This window comes from Rhea pennata, chromosome 6 (genome assembly GCF_028389875.1).
Source record: "Rhea pennata isolate bPtePen1 chromosome 6, bPtePen1.pri, whole genome shotgun sequence".
Classification (NCBI taxonomy): domain Eukaryota; kingdom Metazoa; phylum Chordata; class Aves; order Rheiformes; family Rheidae; genus Rhea; species Rhea pennata.
The window spans coordinates 20,464,589-20,482,461 of record NC_084668.1 but is presented as its reverse complement, the minus strand read 5'-3'; the positions used below and the strand labels follow the sequence as shown (position 1 = coordinate 20,482,461).

The following is a 17,873-nucleotide window of genomic DNA, read 5'->3' as shown; positions in this document are numbered from 1 at the left end:
TAGGCAATCATTTGTCCTTTAAAAAGATTTTTTTTTTCCTGGGGTTATGAAGTATGCTGCCTTGCACTGTCTTAGTCCAATCTGGGGGAATGAAAGCAGGGCTTTCGGGGGGTGGGGAGTGTTGTGGGTTTTTTGTTTCTTTGTTTTAATCTGAATATTGATATTGTTTTATTTTAGTCATCACATAGAAGGAGTGTTTGGATAGGTTCTTCTATAATCTCATTTTTTTTTCATTTACAGGATTGCCATATTCAATGAAGCAAGCTGGCTTTCCATTAGGAGTACTGCTTTTATTTGGAGTTGCATATATCACAGGTACTGTAGAAGCAGCTTCTATTGTAAAATGGAAATTAGACCTGCACAGATTGGCTGCCTTTGAGCTTTCTGATAGCTAGAAGAAATGTACCTGTAAATAAATAAAAATGAAGATTTTTTTTCACTTGCCTCACTAATACCCTGAGCAGATTAGAAGTAGAGAATTATGCTGTACCGCATATAAAGCTGGTTTTGTTTGCATTTTATATTTTGGTGAAGCCTGGTTTCCTAGACTAGGTCAAGGTGACATTTGAAAGAATGGCTTTTATTTGTATTTCATAATTGCCTGTTTATAGTCCACTGTTTTTTACCCTAATTAGGAGGTTAACCTTGAGTACGTTGTATTTCACTTGTTTTAAAATATATCCCAGGAATAAAACCTTTGGACCATGATTCTGAGTATTTTATTTAATTACCGTTTAGCACAAAGGTATCATAGATTTACCTTCAAAAAGGGCCAACTCTTAGAATCACATGATAAATAAACTTTAGTATAAGTAAATCCATTCACTTCAAAGGAAAGTTTTAGTAAAGTCACTGTGAATGCAAATTCAAAAACAATAAACCACACCAGCCTAAATGGCACTAATTCTGTTGCCTGTAGGCCAAGCAGCAGTTGATACTTTTCTTGGCTTACAAATATCATTTGAGGGTCCATATATATGATCAAGATTTGATGAGTACAATGTATATAGAAAGTATGGAGAGTCTTCACTATGACTGATGGCAAATTGCATTAATGAAAGCATGCATCCTATTATAAACATTCAGAAATTAAAGTTCCTTTTCAATAGGAAATCTGATTCATGTCCTTTGCTTTTCTTTGTGTTTTGAAGACTTAATAGTCATAGGCCCAGAACATGTGAATTAATCACAGCATTTTACCACATTAAAAATGGGACTCTTATAATTTGGTTATGCAAAATATGTTTACTGTAGTTAAGCTTCCTAACTTGAAGTGTTTCAAGTGTAGGATAAAGTATGTTACATCAACACTTACTTTCCCCAGTCTTCACTGAATAATGAGTGAAAACTTGTTATTTAGAAATTTTTGCTATATGTCATTTTTGGGAATGTTTTTGAATGACATCGGGATCAGTCCTAAATTGCCAAACAGATACATTATTAGATCATCTAAGTATAAATGTGTTAGAATTCTAAGTTCTGTGGATCTAAGCCCTCATGCTACAAAGTAGTATTTTTTTCGTACAAGATCATCTCAGCATGCAACTTAGTTGACAGTGAACATTTCTGTATTTGTGATTCTGTCTGCCACTAACTATAACGGAAGTGAGTATATGTTGTGCAAAAATAGCACATGCTTAGGGGAATCTCTTTGGATTGGCTTTCTTATTAACACAGTAGAAATATCCTTCGTAATGATTGTGAAAACTTCACAAATGGCGTGTGAAATGGAATTATGCACAATTTATGGCTGTACTCAACAGAATTTCAAACAAATATCCCAATTACAGTCGTTCCTAGAAGACAACAAGCACTGATCCTGTTAGCAGAAAGAAACTTGCTATCACAGCATAGATTGCAGGCTAAGTAAAAGCCAGATAGATGAGGAATAGACAAGGTCTAGCTGCTATCTGTCAAGACGTATCTGCACTAAGGTAATAAATTCAGAGTTGTAACTAATCCAGACTGGAAAAATCTCATGGTGCTCAAATAATTACTAAAGCACAGCTTGAAATAACAGGAATATTTAATACAATTCCTCATACAAGGTTGAGGTTCAATCAGGGAGCAATTTTACTTGTGACCTTAGCTCTGCCTCAAGGCATATTGTCTCATGTAAGAAAGTGTCTCAGTTTGAAGGGCATTCAGGCCCTGGATTTCCTGATAAATCACTTTATGTATATTTTGTTTCAAAGAGTACTCAATAAAAATGGTTAAAGTAGATTTTTATGGCAAATAATGGAGAAGGCACAAAATAATAACCAGACTACTTTTGCAAACTTAACTAAATAGCAGAGTAAAGTGATCCAGAGCTTTAGCACCATAACACAGGCAGTCCTCATATTCCACCATGCTTCAGGATACAGTGGCATGTACCACTTGTTTGGTAGCCCTCCACATTAACTGAATCTTCTTTGGTCTTAGTGCTTATGATGATTCTTACTGCCTTTTACCATACTGGAAACCAGTGAAAATGAGGCTGCTTCTACTTTCTCAACTTGCGAAAGCTGAAATTTTCCTCCAATGGGAGCCCACAGCTTTTGTCTTTAGTGGATTGAAATCCTTTGTAAGGATTTCTCTTCCCTGCTCTTCACAATGCCACTGATCTCCTTTTCCCTTTATACAGATATTGTTTATTTCTTAAGGAGTGAACAAACTAAGCAATAAATAACCTACTGTTTTTAATAATTTTATATTTTAACAGATTATTCTATTATACTGCTGATCAAAGGAGGGAACCTCTCCAGTACGAGCACCTATCAAGAGCTGGTCAAAAAAACATATGGTCTTATAGGTTATTTGATTCTTTCAACTCTTCAGTTTTTATATCCATTTATTGGTAAGATCACATAAAATATAAATGTTTAAATTTTATAAATAACTAGCACTTTGCACTACCTTATGCTTTCAGCAGTTAAGTATGAAGAAGTGGTGAAAAATAGACTGCATATGTCTGTCCCTTTAATATATATATATTTTTTTAAAGTAACTGAGAACTGAAGAATGATTTAAAGATCAATGACTTAAAGATCAATGATTAAAGCAGCTATCAGTTATAGCATTCTACTAGAATGGGTAACATAGCACAAATTTGATGTGCCTGAAAGAAAAGGAAAATGTGTTTTTTGGAATATATCAAACTGATATTTGCAGAAGTATTAACATCTATTAATGATAAGCCACTGAATGAACCTCACCTAACTGATTTTACAGAATACTCTATGCTATCATTGTTCTTCAAAAGCTCAGATTCAGCCTGATGCACAGTGAGTTACTAAGCAGTCTAGGCTCTATTATACTAGAAAGAGTAATAGAAATTGGCTTGTTTTGCTTACCAAATTGGAAAACTGAAACAGTTTATTTCTTTCTGTTGGGAGAAGAGTGGAGGAGGAAGCACTAGTGAGGAAGAAGAGTAAGTTAGGCTATTTGAGGAAAGAACGAATGTATAATCTGGAGAAGAATAAATTAGGAAGTTAGAAAAAGCAATATGCTCTATCTGTCCCCTGAAGTAGTAATGTGATTAAATCAAATCTTAAATGAGCTTGATACTTTAATATATGAGACTACAAGGGGTCGTGACCTGAGATACTAAGGGATTGGACTCAGTGACCTTGTAGGTCCCCTCAGAGAAAATTCTTTCTTTAGGAATAATCAATCTAATGTCATTTATAATTGGCTGAAATTCTTAGAGAGTCAGATTACTGTTACTGCAGGTAACCGTGTGGCATTTTTGCATTAACTACTGTATAAAGCTATATCCCTAAAATTGGAATCACCACTTCTAAAAATTCTGATCCATTGCTATTGGCTTAATTTGATGGCTTTACTCAGAAAAGAGTTGTAAAGATCTCAGCTGTTACCAGGGAACTAATTATGCATAAGTTGTGCTTGAGTTTATTTACAGAAATAATATTAATGATTTAAATATTTGCTATTGTGAAGTTGTGTATGTGTAAGTTAAGGTCTAGTACATATATGTATGCTATATGAATATATAAAGGGTAAAGACTGTGTGTGTGTATATATATATATATATATTTTACCTACATGTGTGTTTGCATATGTGTCTGCACACATATGCATGTTTTTACTGTAGGTGAAATATGAATGTTAGGACTACAGTTTTTATTAATGGGAGAAAGGAATGAAAGTCCGTATCTGATATCTTTATCTATCTTTGTTTTCTCCTCCTTTCCTCTGACATCTTAAAAGATGTCAGTCAGTAACTTTTTACTTGGGCTGGGAAGTTCTGTGCATATGACTTCAGAATGGATTATTACACTAACATGGAAACTTGGTTTACTGAATATAAATGAAAAGTTGAAAATAGACTGATGAAGAGTTTCTGTTAGAAATGAACAAGGCAGTTTTAAAGATTCCCCCGCCACACACACAGCTTTTTGAAGTAAGTGTGTTTGCTAAGACTGAGTAACAGCCTTGCTCATTAGACCAAATTCTTTTTCACTGTCTACGTTTTTTTTTTTTTCTTTTGGGGGGGGGGGGGAGGGGGGAGGGCAAAAATAGCAATGTTAAAGAATTACTGGTTTTTGTTTTAGACCTAAAACTCGAAAGTTGTTGGTGCTAACCAGAGTTTGTACAAGAGGGATAGTGGCATATAATCCTGGTATCAACATTATATACTTATTAAGTGTTTAGCAAATACTTAAGTACTTATCAAATACCTCGTATTTGGCTTGTACTGACAATGCTTTCCTTTTTTTTTTTTTTTTTTTTTTTTTTTTCCATTAAGCTATGATTAGTTACAACATAATAACAGGAGACACTTTAACTAAGGTTTTTCAGAGAATTCCTGGAGGTAAGATGCATTCAAGAAAGGGGAAACTTTATAGTGAAGTACTTAGGGATTTGCATGCTATTAGACTGAAGGCTTATCTACTCATTATTTTATTTCTGGTTTATTTTTAAATATAGCTTAAATTAAGTTACTATCTTCCTCCTTTCTCTATGAGTTCAGAATTTATGAGGATCTAAAAGTCATTTCTGTGTGTTGTGTGTGGAGAAATGTTTTTATTATATATATATGTGTATATATATATATATGAATCTTAGACCTTAGTTGTCTTTGGACCCTGTGTCAGTGAAGAGGCCTCTTGCTTCGGTGAAATACAAAGCAAATCTGAGGAGTCTTTCCTCAGTAGTATGATTATAAGATCGTCAGTGTGCCTAACTTTGCTGTCATATTTTCTGGGTATTTGCTATAATAATCATTATTTTAAAAGCAGTTCTGATACTCACCTAGTAACTAATTCTGGATGACTTGCAAATAAAAGATTTAATGCTTGCTTAAGCTTATCTGTGTAGGTAGTTGTGAACTGCATTATGTAGCTTTAGATTTCTTCTAGATATTCACTGCAAAAACAGATGTGGCACTTTGAGATTTTACTTCATGTACTTGTTAGCATTCCTGTACTGGGAGCTTTAATTCCCACACAGAACCCATTGAGCAATTTGTGTGCATGTTTGTCATCTGCTTTGGTACAAAGCCAGCTGAGTTCAAAAATTCTGCACTGGTGAATTAAACTAAAAAGAACATCTGCAATGAAGTGGAAACAAGTATTTGTATGAACTATTTAACTTCTATGAGGGGACTATAATTTGCAGCAGGTATGTAAAGCCTGAAAGGTGTAGATAGTTTTAACTGTCACATACTACTCTTTAGTAGGGCTGATAATGACAAAGAATATTAGATATGACTTCTGTAGTAGGGGGAACCCTCAGCACAGCACATCTTTTCACCTGGCTGGTAGAATGCTTGCCTGGGAAGTGAGGCATTACAATTTTCTGCAGAAAAGAGGGAACTGAACAGAGATTTTCTAACTTTGATTCAAATCCATGAATCATAGTGGTCTGACTGAAACTGATACGTATGTTATGTTCATTTGCTTTTGTCTTGAAAAAAAATCCAGCTGTAGATAAAAATCCTGTTGATTTTAGGGAATGTTATGACAAATACTCTCAATGCCTACACATAGTAATCTGTGTTAAGTGTCATCAAAAAAGGAGGTGTCAGAGAGAACCCCCTTAACTGAGCTTATCTTAGGTTCCTTCTTTATGAATTTGCTTATCTTGACAGTAGTAGTAGAATGGTTTACTTGCAGTCTGCCAGCATAGACTCAGTCATGATGAAAGAGGTGATTAATACTAATCTACATTTACAAATACCAGATTACCAGTTTGATACAGTATCATATCCCGTATGTTGTTATGCACTTAGTTTGAGTTTACAGAATTCTTATGGTTATGCACATGCTGTGTATGTCTTCCTCAAGCTTAACTAATGCCTAGTTTTTATTTCAGTATTTGTCATCTTGAATAAAGGAAATAAACAAATTAGATTTGAAAGGCTGGCGGTAACACACAGTGATATTGACTATGTTTTTATCACCTTAGTTTCTGAGAGAAATAACATACAATTTTTTTCTGTTTTAGTTGGACCAGACAATGTACTTACTGACCGTCACTTCATAATTCTTTTTACCACCATCATCTTTACTTTACCTATATCTCTGTATCGTGACATAGCAAAATTGGGAAAGGTAAATCATAATAGCAGTTGAGTTTTAATTTGTTTGTTTGTTCACTTTTCTGTATGGCATTATAAAACAAGTGCCAGTCATGATTTAAGGTATTTGCATTGCCTTATATCTGGCTAGAATCTGTTATATACTTTGTAAGTTCAGTCTGTCTTTTGTCCCAACAAATATCAGAAAGTTTTGGAGAGTCTCAACAAAATGTTTGTCTCCAAAGAAGAAGCTATGAGTCATTGGATTTTTCCATTTACTGTTGATAGAAATCACTGTGTAATTGAAGTACTGGACGATATTGGTCTGATCTTGAAATAATGAACACTGTCTGTGCCAAGTGTTCAAGTGGGAAGTCTTTGTTACAATTAGAGGTACAGTTGCAATAGGCTAGTTGTCAAATACTTATTTATAAGCAGGTTGTCCTATATTTTCCTGTTGTCACATTCCTAGTATTTTGAAACTTGTTTATTAGTTGTTCCTTTTTAAAGCAGACCATGCTGCTAAAAAGGAGAACCATGAGCAGCTCACAAAGTAAAGTTGTGGGGCTTTTTTTTTTTTTTTTTTTTTTCCCTTACAGGTGTCTCTTATTTCTCTGATTTTAACAATTGTCATCCTGGTTATTGTGATGGTGAGAACAGTAACGTTCAGTCCACAAATGTAAGTACTCTTTCACTTGTCACAAAGTGATTTCTAAGATAACCTGTTTTATAGCTACGATAGAATCATAGGATGGTAAGGTTGGAACAGACCTCTGGGGATCATCTAGTCCAACCCTCAGCATAGCCTGTACAGGGATTGAACCTGCAACCTTGACGTTAGCAGCGCCACGCTCTAACCAACTGAGCTAAACCTGCCCCCATTATATATATATATATATATATATATATATATATATATATATATATATATATATATATATATATATAAAATGGAAACTTTCCATTCACTACTTTCTGAAGAGTAATCATTTTTTACCTACCTTTTACTTCAGACTTTCAAAATGAAGATTATTCCACCTTGAGAGATATGGCGATTATCTGGGAATTATAAACTTTCTTTTTGCTTAAATGGAGTGCAGTTTCTGCTGGTAGTAATATCGGTTATTAGGCCAACAGAGGTTGTTTTCTCTCTCAGGAATCTCCAAGCCTCCACTATGTTGTGCTAGACCACCAGAGAAATTTTTACTACTTGTAATGATTTGATGTGTTGGGGTTCTTTTTTTTTGGGGGGGGGGGGAGGGGGTATTACTCTGGGAATACAGTTGTTTAGGGACAGTATGAGAGTGTTACTTTTCTGTTAGTCTGCAGGCAAGAATACTGTATTTGTAAAGAAAGGGTTATTTGGTTTAATTTATTTCTTCTTTATGATAAATACAAAACAAAGGTACTTGCTTTTAATCAATATCATCTTTGTAATCGTTGTTGTCTGAAGAACATAATATGTCTGTAGATAACATCCAGTGCTCTGAATCTAGAACTTACCCTCAATAGTTCTAGTTGTTGGATAAAAAAATAGTTAGATGATACTTTATTTCCATCTACTTGTAGCTGGATATAACATGTTCAAAAAATAGATTAAGATTATCTCAAACTGTAAATGTCTTCAGATGCATTAATACTGCTTAAAGTAATTTTCTTATTCAGAGATGAAATTTACCTTCATTGTTTTAGAAGGCAATATTGTATGTAACTTATAAAGATGGATCATTTCAACTTGGTGTTCTTTTTTGAAAGAAAACCTTGATGTCAATGTCTGCATAATACATAAATCTCCAGGAAAAGTTTCAAGAGCATCTGTTGCACATAAATGGGATGTGAAAATTACTCAACTGGCAGCTGATCAAAGGGATGAAACACCAAGTGTTCAGGAAAATAACTTGAAAGTAGAAAGTTGTTTACTGTTGAGTTATTTAGAAGCAAGGAAGAATCAAAGGCAAATTTAATGTATGATGAAATTGAAAAAATAAAACCAACACTACGTTGTAAATACAGAATTGTTAAGTAATTCACTAAGCAAAAAGGGGAATTAAAGCAACTGGAAGTTAGTAGGACTATGGAAGGTATAACTTTACCTTCTTTGTTCTTCAATGACAAAAATTACTTTAACTAATATGAAGTTCAAGCTTGACCTGAGTATTAATTGTTTCCTTTCTGCTATGCTGATTGAAATCATATTCACTGTCTAACTCTTAGAGTTTAAATCAAAACAGAAGGATATCCTATCTTATTTTTGCAATAGCACTGAATCTAAGTTTTACAGTTGGTCTGTTTCCTACATTGAATTAAACCTGAATTAGTCTGCCATGTATTCTTCCATTATCAGACATCTTAACTGCCAATTTAAACCTAAATTTCGCTGTTTTCTCCATGATCTTTAATCCAAAGCAGTGGAAGCCTTTTGCTGATTCCAGCATGTAGTTCCCTTCAGTCAAGTGTGACTTCTCTCTTTCATATATGTGCTAGGTGGGTCTGAGGTCAGGAACGTAGGCTTCTCTTTACCCTCCTTTAAGATGGTTTCCTTCTGATGTACTCTAATACCTGGGAGCATTTCTGCATAAATGACAGATCGTAAGCAAAACCCAGGGAAATCTGACAGTGTAGAACAGTCAATCTACTTCTTTGTCAAGCATTTACTGTAAAGTAGTCCCTAGATTTATGCTATGCAGAAATCTGCTCTATGTGATGTGCCTTTTACCGCAAGAAGGGGTGTTAATCTTCGCTTGATTCTTTCTTCGTTTTCTTATTTTCTCTTTATTTTTCCCTTTCCTTACATAGGTAAAGAGTGATCATCTCAAAATGCTTTTTAAATTCATAAACAGGTTTATTATGTCTTACTTTCTCTTAAGTATACTGAAGACTGAGTAGGGTCATGGTTTTTCACCACCTTCCTACAGACAATTCAAACTGTCAATCTATCTTGTTGTCTTTTAGTTTAGACTTTTTCCTGACCAAGAACTTCTTTGGAACATCTTGTCTAGTCCTTTATTTTTGTTCCAGGAGTCACAGTTACATTATCTCTCAACTTTTATATTGTATTACAGCTTCTGCTGAGTACTATAGCTACTACAGGTCTCAATGACTGCAGTTAGCATCACGCTTCTTCCTGTTAACTTTCATTGTGTTTCATCTAACTTCTGCTTCTTCTGAAACAGTAAATAATTTTGTGTTTAGCATGGCTTATTTTATACACTGAGCGAAGATCAATAAGGAAAGAAATTCCTGTTTCTACAGCTAGCCAGTTTCATCATTCACAGACATTCACAGTTAACACTGTTTTATGCAAGCAGCAGTTGTAATCTTCGCTGAACTATTTCTGACAAGAAGGTAGGTAAAACTGTGTCAGAGCAAAGGTCTATTTTGCCAAATCACATCTTTAATGGGAGCAGCAGAATGCTCCGAGTACTTACAGAGATCACTTAAGAAGCAGAACAGATATTGTGTGATGTAATATTCTCCTGATATGCTCTTTTTAGTGTACGTATGCCATACACACACTTATGTGTACACTTGTGCACATGTTTATCTAAACTTATGTATATTTGCCTGACTTATTTTACAGGGTGGTAAGATAATAGTAGGTAAGCCTTAGGTGGCAGGAGCTTTCCTTCTAAATGAGAATAGAGTAATCAAAATTAGCAGCAGCCAACTTTGTGACCACAAGCTACTCTGCTAATGCATTGTGTGTGCTTTAACATTCAAAAATAAAATATTCAACAGGCTTGTGAACGTCATCTGATATTTTAGAAAATTGCAAATCAGGAAAAAGATGTTCCCTGCCCTTCCTCTTTCCTGCATTTTGATTCTGTAATCAGAGCTGTTCATGCAGCAAATGGATTTGTAACTAAGATTGTTGACAGTTTTCTATAATCCTTCAAGAATTACAGTTACCTCCCATCCAAAATAGCAGGGGTATCTTAGAGGAGCAGATATGGAGGATATTATATTCTTTCTTGTGTGATTATATAAGAAAGTATATGGGGTTTTTTATCATTCTTGGGAGCTCATAGGATCTCTTCACTGTGAGAAACGCCCTCTTACGAACAGTTGTATTATACAGAAGGTTTGAACAAGTATGAATCAAGACACTGTCTCACTTGGTCCAGGAAGAAAGTTTCTCTAGAGCCTATGGATTACCTGTGTAGATTCAAAGGAAGAAACTGTTCCTAAATAGTCAGAAGAGATTTTGAGTTGAGATAACCTCAGCTAGTAACAGCTTTTATCCTCCCAGCTGCTGTTTCTTGATATATGGAGACTTTAAGAGATATTTTATTTGCAGAATTGATCACTGGAACAGACTGACATTTTTGGCCATACAAACTTGTCTCAGAAATGCTTTAACTGAAACAAGGGAGGTGAGAAGGCAATCTAACAGTGTTCAAATTCTGTTAATGAACACTGTGGCCTACCATGGAGAGTGAGGATCTGACTAGCAGTTTTGTATTAGAGCAGTGTTTTACATTATTTTAATAATTGATAGTTGAAAAGAATAATCTGTTGAAACAAATATTTGTTTTAGACCCAAATCAGAAAATACTTGGATATTTGCAAAATCAAATGCAGTGCAAGCCATTGGGGTGATGTCGTTTGGTAAGTCAGTTCTCTGTATTTTCAGTCTTCAGACTGACTGTTTAAAAACTTTGAGAGGAGGGGCTGGAAATTGTGTATTAATTTTTTTTCTATCTTCATGTTAAACTGTTTTAGAAGAAAATAAAGTTGACTGAGTGATCCCTCGGTGAATCTAGTTGTTATGATTTAAGTCTTTATCCCCATCTACTGTCCATCTTGTTGTAGAGGCTGTTGCCACTGTAGCAGACAAAGCAGTGTGGGACATGTGAATGTAGCTCAAATGTCCAGTTCATAATTCGTATCTTGAAATATCTGCACCAATAGTTTCAGTATGATTTGTGAAGTGATGTGGCTATTACCATTCTCCTTTCTTTTGAATAACCTCTAACAGAAAGGGCTTATACTTGAACATGCAGATTCGCTAGAGAGCACCTGTTATTTCCCACAATGAACCTTTTGGGTGAATCTTAACTCACATACATTATCCTTATTCTAAAATCTGTTCCTACCTGGTTATCTGGCACACTACTTCGTGTTAATGCTGTGGCAGTCCAAGTCTTCCCTCTGCTTGCTGCTACCTAAAAAGCATGTCATAGAAAGTTTAAAGTCACAAATAGCTCTGTGGAGTTAAAAGCTCTGCTGGGCTCTTGTGCTAAAGAGGAGGATAGGAGAAGAAAGTGGAAGTTGGAATGGAGAGGTGGATAGGAGAGGCTGGGATGACACGATGTGATGTGTTAGGGTGATGTAATCAGAATCGTGTCACCCTGAACAGATCAACCTGCACTGAATCAAACAAGTTCAAGCTACTTACTTTTGTTACTGACTGCAGGATTAATGTTTTTATGCAACAATGAGTGGTTTCTGTGTTTTGTATTTCCTGCCTTAGAATATGCACTCCACTATTTTTTTTATATACATATGCATAAATTCATGTATTTGTTTTAATTATGATGTGTGTTTCAGCATTCATTTGCCACCATAACAGCTTTTTAATCTATGGCTCTCTGGAAGAACCTACTTTAAACAACTGGTCTCGAATCACACATGTTTCAGTCTCACTCGCTGTTATTATCAGTGTAGTGTTTGCTGCATGTGGATACATGACTTTTGCAGAATACACAGAAGGTAAACTGATCAATGCACTTATTTTGATGTTCATTGCAATCCTTATGTTTTCACATTCCTAATCTGAGTTCTGTTGCTAATGCATTATTAGGTGCTGAAGTTCCAAAGCTATATTATGTTTGGAAAGAAATAGCTAGAAGAAACTTTTTTTGTAGGTATTGAACAACCAAAACAAGGTACAAAGTTAGCTGTGTGCCAAGAGGTAACAAATTTCCAAGTGTAAATCTCAGTGGTGAAAGTCCCCATCAGATGTTTCCCTAATCCAAAGATTTCTGAGGACTAAATCTATTCACATGATCTCCTAACAGAGCAGGAAGAACAAAAATCGCCTATGTTTTATTGACATTTATTTCTGTATGTTTTCTTATGTCATTTCATGTCTGTGTTAATGTAGTTTCCTAGCTCTGACTTAGAGATGCTTCCTATCTTTACAACTGATGTCGTGCTGTAATTAAAGCTATTGTAACCTCTGTGTGTATCTTTTATCTCGCAACAGAGGTGGGAGGCTAGTTGGTCCCTCTTCTGCTTCCTTCCTGTGCTGTTTATGCAGGAGAATAACTTACCCTCATATGTGCAACTTTCCAGCCAGACTAATTGCAAATTGACTGAGACATTTCAGGTATAGAAAGCTCTTGACTGCAGCTGCTCCTTGGCATATCACTATACTGTAAACAGATTCCATTTTATCATCTAGCTCTCCTGTCAAAACCTTCTGACTTTTTTTCTCTAGAGCACAACTGGTTGCTTCTTCAGTGCCATTATGACCTTAAAAGTAACAAATCATAAAGATAGTATAATAGAAATCAGGTAGAAAAGATCTGCTACATCACTGTTTTACAGTTTCTCCTGTGTCTCACAGATCATCATTCCAAACTCTTTAAAACTACTAAGCAAAGTGATGATTTGAATTCACTTGGCAGGCTTTTGTTAGCAATCATGAAAATATTTAATAATTACACAGCTTATTAGCAGTGATTAGATACTGTAAGGAAAATGCAGTTCTCCAGAGGTATCTCACTGGTGGTCGTCATGTAATTTTTTTGTTCTAAGAATAACTTTTTTTTTTTTTAAGGAAATGTTCCTTTTATGTACAACCTTTTTTAAATCTGTTGCTGACTTAAACAATTTTGTTTACAAACTCATACATAATCTCATACATAAAAATCTCATACAAAATCACTGTGGAAGACTGCTATGTGGAAGTTAACACATGACAAACATTACTATGTGTTTGAAGATAAATGCTAATTAAAAATACTGCTGCTGTCAGGTGAGGATGAAAGTTCTTTCTGAATATAATTTGTGACTAACTATAGTTTCTTGATATGTGTGATGAAAGTAGGTCAAAGTCTTAAGTGTCAGTAGAAAGATGCTTCTGTAATTTACATTTCAATTTGAAAGTATGGAATCATGCAGTTGAAAATAACTGACGTTTTACTATGCTTCAGGAGATATATTTGAAAACTACTGTAGAGATGACAACCTTGTTACGTTTGGAAGGTTTTGTTATGGAGTTACTGTGATTCTGACCTTCCCCCTTGAATGTTTTGTGACCAGAGAGGTAAGCGTTTATCATCTCCCTCTAGCAACGTTGGTATCTTGTTCACTGCACTATTTCTATGTAACAATACATATTGTAACCATAGTTATGGTTGATACATAAGAAATATCAACATATCCTATCCTGTCGTATTTAATGAATATGAAGTATTAGATGCGCTACTTAGCATAATATTGCCAGAATCTGTATTATATTTATTATAATATCTATCATTATACTAATAATTATTTAATGATAAATATCAGGATAACAGCTACTGTGGTCATTGTATTGAGAATAGCCAGGTTTATAGTAGATATCTAGTAGATTTATAGTAGATAGTAGATGTGGTATTTATAGTAGATACTTACCGTGGTTACTAAGTTTGCTTTGTGGAAGGAAGCTTGTCCATCTAGGAAATACTTCTTTTCAATAAATAACTTTATTGCAAATGATTAAATTCTATAGCAGAAGAATGAGAAGGAAATAGCTATACCCTGAAATTTTGATTTTAGTAGGACTTTTACTAATTATTTGGGGAAGAAAATGAAGAGGCTTTCTTGAAACAAAATGGGTAAAGTTGAATCAGTATGTTCCCACCAATTCTTTTAGTTTACTAAGGTTAGAAGATTTGCAACAAGCTGTTTGTTAAAATAAAGAGCAAAAGTGAAGTTTTAAACTGTGGTTCTGTTTCAGGTGATTGCTAATGTGTTTTTCCATGGGAACCTGTCAACAATTTTCCATATTATCGTGACAGTAATTATTGTTGCTGTAGCGACTGCTATCTCATTAGTATATGACTGCCTTGGAATAGTTCTAGAGCTGAATGTAAGTGAACCTGAATACTCTTATATTTAATAAATCACTATTTAATAAGACACATTCTGGAAAACCCACAGCTCTTCTAGAAATCTATTTAATGCAATATGGTATTTGATTAGAAATGTTAGAGAAGAAAAGGAATTATTTACTGCTTTAAGGTAATTAAAGGAGAAAGAAAATTCAGAAGGACAAGTTCACATGGAAAATTTTCATAACAATTCTGGAGACAGAGTAGGTAGCTAAATGTTTTGAAACTGCAGTGACAATCATTAAAATATTCATTCCACCTGGTACTGCAAAGTTGAATCCAATGTTTCTTTTTCTAGGCCCTTTTTCTGATGAAGTAGACAAATTACTCAGTTTTGAGTGATTTTAGAAGATAACCATTTCACGTGCCAGTAAACTTTCCTATGTCTGGCACTGCCTCATAGCCGAGGTGGAGTTTACCCAGCGGACCTCAAAGTGCCTGTTGTCTTAAAAAGTTATATAAAGATGTTAAATTCAAAACTTGTTTTTGCTGATTGGGACTACTGAAGTCTACTGAAGTCCTAGACTATTAGTTAACAAAATGGACTTATTGAATGGAGTCGGTCTTAAGGGGGGGACACAAAATGTACATTTAATCAAAAGTCTTCAAAAATGGGTAAAAAATTCTAATCTACTTTTATGACAAGTGGTTTGTCTAAGTAGTTTACTTTCCATTTCAGGTCAGCTATTTTTTGATAAATTAAAGCAAGTGTGGGGATCTCATGCTTCAGGATATGAAAATCGGAAAGTGGGGACAAAAACTTTTAAGGGCAGCCTTTGGGATTTTTGTTGTTGTTTTGGGCTTTTTTTAATAGAAATATTTTAGAATTGGCTCCCTATGTCCTTATTCATTTCATTCATTTATAACTTTCAGCTATATCATGCATGCTCAATCAAAACTTGTAGAACAAGAGGAAGGGAGTTGTTCTCTATGCAAAGTGCAAAACTCTTCTCAGGAGTAGCATGCCCACATCATGACATCATTCTGACCCACAATGCAGTTTATCTACTGCCTGAGCAGTAATGAGTGATTTTTGTAGCAGTGATTCAGCAGCTCATGGTTTGACTTGTATTATGGAACTGGTATGAATGTCCAGATAAGCTACAGATTATTCTGTTTAAAATAATTACCTACATAGTTTCCTCTCATTTAATTGTTTATAAATAGCTTTAAACAGTACTGTTATTGTTCTGGTGAGGATACATGTTCCCATTGAAATTTCTCTGTCATAGCATCTGTTGGTAGTTCCCTTTCCATTATTTTTTGCCTATTTTTATATTCGAAATAGATAACATTCACTTGTGCACATAAACACCAATAAAAAAAATTATATGTATTCATACATATGTGCCTATTTTGGTCAAATTTCTGAATACTGATATAATGAACTTTATATGTGTATTTACATTATATTTATTATATATTATAGGTAATAAGAATAAATTACATCATTTTGGAGAACTGCCAGTCTCTCTAGCGAGATCAAATATGTATAGTTCCTATTTGTAATGAACTTAAATTGTTTTAAAGCAATCACTCAAAAGTAAGCATTCCACGAATGCAGTATTTTTCCCCAGATAGGCCTAAGTGGTTGCTTAGTAGTCAATCCAGTAGTGTTTCCGCTAGTAAGAGAAACTGATAGCCAGATATTTTAATGGGTAGCTCATATTTTGTGGGTTTTCTCGGGGGAGGGATGCATTTGACAATACAACTGTCTAAGTGCAAGGATTCTATCCGAGAAGTAAAGGGGTTGTTCAGAGTCTTGTTTGTCACAGTAGAGGTGAAAAGAGGAAGAAGGGCCTTTACATTACAAAGGAAAAAAGGTCTGTATTCTTGGCACACTGCATGCCCAGCAAAAGGGCTCCTCACCCAAAATAGCACTATCGATGCTTCTCTGACTCTGCTTGCTTTTTCCCTGCTTTCTCATTTTAAAACGATGCACAAGCCATTGTGTTTGTTCTGTGGTAAATCACCAGGGAAACTGCTTGATCGTGCAGGAGTCAAGGGTGTGCAGACGTATTTTCTATCTAGCAACACTGGAAGAAGGCCGTTTTCCAGCTTTACTTTTGCTTCAGTCTAACTAGTCATTTTAAAATGATGTAGCTTCTTTTGCTTCAAATGTCCGTATATATTCTTACAAGTTTTTTGTTATTGTTATTTCCCCCACACAGGGAGTTCTCAGTGCCACCCCACTTGTTTTTATCATCCCAACAGCATGTTATCTAAGGCTGTCCAAAGAGCGATGGAACCATTCAGATAACATCATATCCTGCCTGATTCTTGCTGTCGGTGTGCTAGTGATGACAGTTGGGTTTGTTTTGACTATCTTGCATCCCCAGGAATGTAGCCATGGAAAAGAAATGTTCTACTGTTTCCCTAGTAATGTTTCTTTTCACAATAGTACACTTCCACTCTAGGAAATACACAAATTGCCAGATTAGATCGGGTACATCTCCCAGCAATCTATTTGCTAATTTAAATAAGACTGGAACAGAGGCTGGAACAAATTTGTTTTCATATGTGCTGAGAACACTGAACTGTGTAACTGAATTTATACACTTGGTTTTATGCTGCAATTCTTTTCCAGAAAAGATGCAAGTTTTAACTTTTGACACTGAAATGCTCTGAAATGCATTTCAGTAGGTATTACTTGAATAACTTGCACACCTTTCAAAAGGGCTGCATTTTTTTAATTAATGAATCAGCAATATTGCTTAAACCATAAGTGATATGTTCAGGAATGTAAACTTCTCCCATGATAACATCATTTAGTTATTAACTTTATAGTCTCTTAATGTGTATATGTTAGCATACTGTAGTATACTTTTTATGAGTCCTGAAACAGAGAGACCCAGACACATTCTGTTGTTAAAATTGTGCTTTGAAATTGAAAGACCTCTATTAATTCTGTCTTTGATTTAGCAGTAACTGTCCTTAAGTGCTGAAGGCACTTATCCCATGTGCTGAGTCTTCCCTGAAGGGCAATTTCATATCCCTTCTGAACAGTAACTGATCCAATTCAGCTGAACAAATTACAATTCGTGGTCTTGCAACTGAAAGTTTTTAAATGAATAAAACCACACAGGTAAATTTGCAAAGAATGTTTACTTGAAACTTTTTAAAACTTTTTGATTTGGAGGGGACACTATTTGAGAGACCCGGGTGTGTCTTTCTGTTATAATTTCACTATGTAGTCATTTTGAATGCGTTGTTTCATGTGGTGGTTAGGCAACTGGTACTGTTAACAG

At 34.8% G+C, this 17,873-nt stretch overlaps 1 protein-coding gene across 1 annotated transcript; it reads left to right on the top strand.

Annotated features, from left to right (window-relative positions):
• Positions 1 to 240: 240 nt before the first annotated feature.
• Positions 241 to 17,042, top strand: SLC38A11 (solute carrier family 38 member 11). The gene is made up of 10 exons (XM_062578903.1): positions 241 to 315; positions 2,705 to 2,839; positions 4,751 to 4,816; positions 6,451 to 6,557; positions 7,123 to 7,202; positions 11,061 to 11,131; positions 12,074 to 12,235; positions 13,684 to 13,796; positions 14,472 to 14,603; positions 16,797 to 17,042. Exons 1-10 carry the CDS (start codon positions 255 to 257, stop codon positions 17,040 to 17,042), a joined length of 1,173 nt encoding a protein of 390 aa, XP_062434887.1. The 5' UTR covers positions 241 to 254.
• Positions 17,043 to 17,873: the final 831 nt, after the last annotated feature.

What these genes read in the sequence shown, in the direction of transcription:
- SLC38A11 (XM_062578903.1), top strand. Translation starts at nt 255, where the DNA reads ATGAAGCAAGCTGGCTTTCCATTAGGAGTACTGCTTTTATTTGGAGTT. An exon ending in TTTTCAGAGAATTCCTGGAG is followed by an intron (nt 4,817 to 6,450) that starts GTAAGATGCATT and finishes TTTCTGTTTTAG; the next exon opens with TTGGACCAGACAATGTACTT. An exon ending in TTTTGCAGAATACACAGAAG is followed by an intron (nt 12,236 to 13,683) that starts GTAAACTGATCA and finishes ACTATGCTTCAG; the next exon opens with GAGATATATTTGAAAACTAC.